The sequence below is a fragment of the Octodon degus genome, unplaced genomic scaffold (genome assembly GCF_000260255.1).
Source record: "Octodon degus isolate 3935 unplaced genomic scaffold, OctDeg1.0 scaffold00050, whole genome shotgun sequence".
Classification (NCBI taxonomy): Eukaryota; Metazoa; Chordata; class Mammalia; order Rodentia; family Octodontidae; genus Octodon; species Octodon degus.
The window spans coordinates 6,606,615-6,612,614 of record NW_004524626.1 but is presented as its reverse complement, the minus strand read 5'-3'; the positions used below and the strand labels follow the sequence as shown (position 1 = coordinate 6,612,614).

The following is a 6,000-nucleotide window of genomic DNA, read 5'->3' as shown; positions in this document are numbered from 1 at the left end:
AACGCGCGGGGTCGGAGCGGGGGCCGCACCCGGGGACCCCCGTGCTTTGTGCGAAGTTGACCCAGGGCCCGCGAGGAGGAGCCGGGGCGGGCGGGCGCGGGACGCGGGGCGCGGGCGGCATTGTTCTCCAACTTTGCGCGCCGGAGGGGGGCGCCGACGTGGAGGGGCCCGCGCGCCCCCCGTCGCCCGCACTCAGGAAACTTTGCGCGACGCGGGGGGCGCGCGCGAGATTTCCCAACTTTTACAGCGGGGGGTGGGATCCTCAGCTCCAACGTGGGAGTGGGGGTGTCCCCGAGACGCCCCCTCCCCAGGGAGGGGCCCTGCTGGGGCTGGAGTTTGGAGCGGGAGCGAGAGAGGAAAAGAGGCCTTTTGTCTACGCGGGGAAGGCGCCGCTGCGCGCTCCGCAGGCGCGGGGTGCAGGGCCGGGCCGGGGGGACCCGCGGGGAGCAGGGGGACCCGGGGCGGAGTCATCTGCTCTGCGTGAATGCGGGGTGCGGCGGTGTGGGGGGCAAGGCAAGCTTCAAAGGGCTTTCAGGACGCACTGGCTGCTGGGCAAGAAGCGGGGGTCCCCCCAATAAAAGACGCCTCAGGCTGCGCCCCCTAAAGTGGTTTCAAACCTGACTCAAGTCTGTTCCTAGCTTCCCCAAAGTTTTTAAGATACCCCAGAAATCTTTAACGCCCCATCCACAAGCCCGTTTTAACCCTCCCCAAGTCAGTCTGAAAATCGGTTTCAACTACCCACAAAAAAGTGCGGTTTCATACAACTTAAAAAAAAAAAAAAAAGTCAGTTTCACACGCCCTGTAAAAAGGAAAAAAAGTAGCAGGGTAGGAGGGGGAGTTGCACCGGGGTGCCTGTTTCACACCCCAGTGTCTGCGTTGGCAAACGGGACTGCCTACGCTTAAGTTGGGGCTCCCTCGTCCTCGGAACCCCCTCCCCTCCCCCAGTCGCTGCGGTTTCTCGGGCCGCCCCCGCCTGGGGAAGCCTGGGAAAAGTGTTTCGGGAGGGAGGCCTTGCTTCTCGCCTTTTTCTGGGGTGGGATAGCGCTTGGCAGGTGGCTCTTCCAGTCCCTGCTCTAGAAGGGACTGCCCCTGCCCGGATCTTAGCGTGAACCCATGGACCCCCACTCCCCCCAGGGGTGGGAAGAGATGAAGGATGTTTTTCAAAGTTGTATAAAAATAATTCCCGGATACACCGTGACAATAAAACATCACTTTTTTTTTTTTTCCCTTTTCTGAATTCAGTTGGATGGGGGGATGGGCAAGAGGAGGAGGGGTGAGGTTGAGGGAAGCTTTTCCTGGGGAGGGAATGTAGCCAGGCTCTCTCCCCCTTACCTTCGTAATTAAGCCCTCCCCGGAAAGGGGACTTTGTAACCCTGGGACCTGTGGATTTCTTTGGCTTGGGATTTGGGGTCCAGGTCTTCAGACTGCTTTGATGGCTGTTGTGTAGTCCACCATATTTCCCTTGGGGCAGACCCTGGGCCAGCCCTCCCCAGGGGAGAATGGCATGTGGGTGGTGGAAACAAAGATGGTGAGCCCCCTGCTTCCACTCTAATAAGGGGGTGTTGTGCAAACCCTGGTGGTTGCAGGAGAGTTGACATTTGTATTCTCCCGCATTGTTTGGGCCCCTTCAGCTCCAGAAAATCCAAATCTGGGTATCCCAGCTTCCTTGCATCCTCTCAGATCAGCAAGGAATCTGATTTGAAGAGAACCTCCTACCCCCCTGCAAGGCCCCACTTTTCCCAGACCCTCAGCCTCCCTCCCTCCCCCCCCTCTTCTGGGGCCATAGTTACTCAAATCTTTTTTCTTTCCATTTTTCTGTGTGTGTTCCTGCATTCTTGCTTCTGTGTGGGTCTGCCTTGTCCCTGTTACCATGCAGGGCTGTGTCTAGGCCAGGGATCCACCCTGGTTGCTGCCAAAGGATGAGCCAACCCCAGAGGATGGCGCCGGTGGGCACTGACAAGGAGCTGAGCGACCTCCTGGACTTCAGCATGGTGAGCCCAGCCCTGCCTGCACCCAGCCTGGCCTTCATCACCTGCCCCTCCTCTCTACCACTCTCAGCAGTTTTTTCTTTCTGTCAGATTTTATATTTTAGGTGTGCATGATGATCACATTTATCCTAGAGAACTTGTGTCTGTACGATATAACTTGATTATTTTTTTCTGTTCTGCTGTCCCTTAGTTTCGTTTCTTTTTAATTTTTGGTACTTGGGATCAAACCTAAGGTTTTCACACTCCAGATCCCCAACCCTTTTTTATTTTTTATGTTGAGACAGGTCTGAGTTGGGCTGAAACTTGCAATCCTAGTACCTCAGCTTCCCAGAGTGCCAGGACAACAGGTGTGTGCCACCACACCCAGCTCTACCTAGCTCTTTTACCCCCCCTTTTTTTTTTTTTTCCAGTGTATACTTTCTAGGAAAGTGTTCACTGTGCTGCACCCCCAGTCTGACAAGCCAATTTTTAAGGGGAAAGCAGTGTCTGCCAAAAGCACCCCATGAGGGTATCGTCCTAATCTTTTGGCATGGGAAGTCACTGGAGTGGGGTTAGTGGAGTCTTTGTATTGGGAAGGGTGTACACAACTTTTTCTTAGGTGTAGAATGGGTGCTGCAATTTTCTGGATGGAGAAGTTGAGGTCCACAGAGAAGAGAGGCTGCCTCCAGCTTGTTCACAGAAGCTGAGCCCCTGGCTGGCTGTGTGAGTGGATGGTAGCCTCGGCACTCTGGTCTGGAGGACGAGAACAACCAGGGTCTCCAGCTCCACTTCGGGTGGAAAGAGGAGGTGGGGGATCTCAGATGCAAGTGGACCCACTCTGGGGACCATTGGTGAGGGGCCAGCATGCCCCACCCTTTGGACGAGGATGAAGGAGATAATAGAGATCATCCTTTCTGTCACTTGATGGCTGCCTAGACTCAGTTGCTGGGAATTCAGGCAAGTAAGGGCCCTGGAGTAGGGGAATGTGGCAGGCCTGGCGTGTTGGGCTGCCCACCCCTGAGTAACCCCTTTCCAGTCATGCAAATGGAGTCTCTGTGTGCTGGCTCCTGGAGTTACACAGCTCCACTGAGCCTGATGAAGCTGAGAAACCAGAGCCCCTGTGGGTGGCAGGAGGTCGGGGACATTGTGGAAGCCCCCAGGGCCCTCAGTTTACCCGCCTGTGCAGTGGGGCCTCTTGTGCTGTCAGAGGGGATGTTAGCATTTTCTTGAACAACCCAAGAATGGTAGTTTTTTTTCTGACTCAGATGGGAACCGTACCTTACATCCCAGTCCTTGTACCCTGCCCTGCCCCTGGCGTCTGCAGGGGGTCAGAGGCACTTCTGGTCTGAATGGCACCCTCCCCAGGATGAGTCCCTCAGACCAAAACCTGCAGAAAAACATGCTGGGCTGCCGCTGAGTGCCTATACTCCGGAAGGGCCATGCTGGTATTTTTGAAGCCCTGCTTTATTTTTGCCTCCCCGGCTGAGTAACCAGGAGCAGTGCTTGGGTGTTTTTTTGTTAAACTGACAGGTCACAGTCTATTGGGCCGGAACAGACCAGCTTGGGGGGTAGAGTTCACCCTGCGGCCTCCATCATCCCTCTCCTGCCCAGAGGGTCCCTACATCGTTGTTGAAGTCCTGTTGATATCTCAAGCTGGACCTGAGCTTCCTGGCTAAAAGGGAGAACAGAAGCCAGATGTGGCACATGCCTGTCATTGCAGCTTTCGGAGGCTGAGGCAGGAATATCATAAGTTTCAGTCCAGCCTAGGCAATTTAGCAAGACCTTGTCTCAAAAAAAAAAAAAAAAAAAAAAGGCTGGGAAGTAGCTCAGTGTGCAGGTCCTGGGTTCCATCCCTACTGATACCAGATAAAGGGGGGAGTGGAGATGTTAGGGACCAGGGAGCACTGGGCTGACAGCTAAGTAAGACCCTCCATGAGGCCAGGGCAGTCCCTGTACTCCCAGGTGTTCGCACCCAGTGTCCCTAGGTAGGCAGTACAGGCGGCTTGCGCACTTTCACAATGTCCCACATGGCCGGAGCCCTCAGTCCATTTGGCAGAAGAGGAAACGCTTTGAGAGGTGGGGGCGGGCTCAGCTGATCATGGGGTCCCTGGGACATGGCCCAGCACCTCCCACCTCCACCCGGTGACACATGCCAGGTCCATGGAGCTGTGGAGGATTTGCAAAGTGGGATCCATCTGCTTCTCCAAGCAGTCTGGGGGTTCAGGCCAGACCCTCCCCCAGAGCTGGCCTCAGGCTCCCCAATGGGAGAGGCACCTTTCTCAGCTGGGACAGTTGCCTTTTTGGCACAGGAGCACCATAAGATCTTCAAGAGGGAACCCCAGAAAGAACCTGGCTGTGGCCTGGATAACCCCAGAGTAGGCTCATTTTCCCCTTCTGGAGAACGCAGCACCCTACTTCCTGGGACCCCTGAGTCCTGGATGAGGATGCTCAGTTTTATCTCTCCTGGCTGGCCAGGGAGGTCTTGGGGACAGCGGGTCTGGCTTCTCCCAGGGAATCCCTCGGCCAACTCCAGTCAGTAACCCCTGAATCCCTGAGCAGGGTGAATCTCTAAACCCATTCCTGGGGCAGGGCTGGACCAGGTTTGTTTTTTCTGTGGTGAAAGGGTTTGTTGATGTTGGGACTTTCCTGTTAATGCAGCTCTAAGCTGTTTAATCTTTAGGGACTTAGCGCCCTGGGGAGGAATGAGCTAAAGGGAGGGGGCAGGTGGCCGCTGACAGGCCCACACCCTTACCAGGCGAGTGCTGCGCTCTGGGATATCCGGGCTCCATCTCCACTCTTGTTCTAAGCCTCAATTTCCCCTTCTGACAGACAACCCATATTTGTTGGGGTTTTTTGTTTTGTTTTTGGTGGAACCGGGGATTGAACTCAGGCCCTTGTGCTTGCCAGGGAAGAGCTTATTCTACTGAGCCATCTCCCCAGCCCCGACAACCCATATTTGACCTGCTGGGGTGTAGCATGCTCCCTGAACCATACAGGGGATGCCTGACCTATAACTACCTTCCTTGAACCCACAGCCCTGGGAGGTGCTGGGGCCCAAAGGTCTCTAGCCACTCCTGCCTGTTGAACATGGTACTTGCTTTCTTAAGCTGGGGAGGAAGGAGGACTTGTAGCCACTGCCCACCCCCCAAGGAAATGGGCACTAGGTCTTTTTTTTTTCCTCTGGGTTTGAACCCAGGGCTTTAGGGCTGAGCTACCTCCCTAGTCTGTGTTGTCTTTGAGACAGAGTTTTGCTGAGTTGGGCTTAAACTCATAACTTAGAATGACAGGTGTGTTCCACTGTGGCTGCCTCCCACAGTCTGTTTTTTGTTTTTTGTTTTGAGACAGAGTCTTCCTCCTGCCTCAGCCTCCTGAGTGCTGAGTGCTGGGATTGCAGGCCTTGCCACCACACCTGGTTTCCCACAGGGTTTTAAGGTTGCCCTGGACACTGTAGCTGAGGGTGGGTGAAACGGACACCCAAGTCTTCTCTCCACACTCTGGTAGTATCTCTGCCTTTTCGTGCCCTGGCTGCCTTGAGGATGCCCTGGACTGTACCCACTTTAGGGATGGCAGCCTTGGAGTTGAGGTTGTATCTTGCCTGGGGTGGGGCCCGCCTGCTCAGCCTCGGTGCCCAGTGTCCTGGAGGGCTCTGCCCTGCCTCAGACCAGGACTGTGAGGCACCAGGACTGTGGCTTTGGGCTCTTCTCTGCCCCCACTCATTGCTGTCCTTCTTTGTCCCTGCAGATGTTCCCACTACCTGTGGCAAATGGGAAGGGCCGGCCCACCTCCCTGGCTGGAGCTCAGTTTGGAGGTTCAGGTAGGATTGAGAGTCCCTTGGGGCATTGTGGAATGGTTATTGGGGGGCTGGGTGCACAGGGTGGCCTGGCAGATAAGCCTCTCTGCTCCCTTGTTCCATCCTGGCCAGAATAGCTCTCATCCCAGGAGCCCTCAGATTCCTGGCTTTCCTAGGATTCGACTGCTTTTTTTTCTGCCCCAATAGTAGGATGGAAGCCAGGGCCTTTGCCTTGAGTTACAA

General features: G+C 55.4%; 1 protein-coding gene across 3 annotated transcripts in view; it reads left to right on the top strand.

Moving 5' to 3' along the window:
• The window catches only part of Tcf3 (transcription factor 3), a 29,526-nt gene that overhangs the window by 320 nt on the left and 23,206 nt on the right, over window positions 1-6,000 (top strand). The window contains exons 2-3 of one of the 3 annotated variants that reach the window (XM_023717094.1): window positions 1,877-1,991; window positions 5,709-5,781. In XM_023717094.1, the coding sequence (XP_023572862.1) occupies window positions 1,920-1,991; window positions 5,709-5,781 (145 nt within the window). In that variant the 5' untranslated portion in view covers window positions 1,877-1,919. Of the gene's footprint in view, window positions 1-811; window positions 1,992-5,708; window positions 5,782-6,000 lie in introns of those variants that run through there. The other 2 variants (XM_004632926.2, XM_023717095.1) reach the window with 2 other exon arrangements.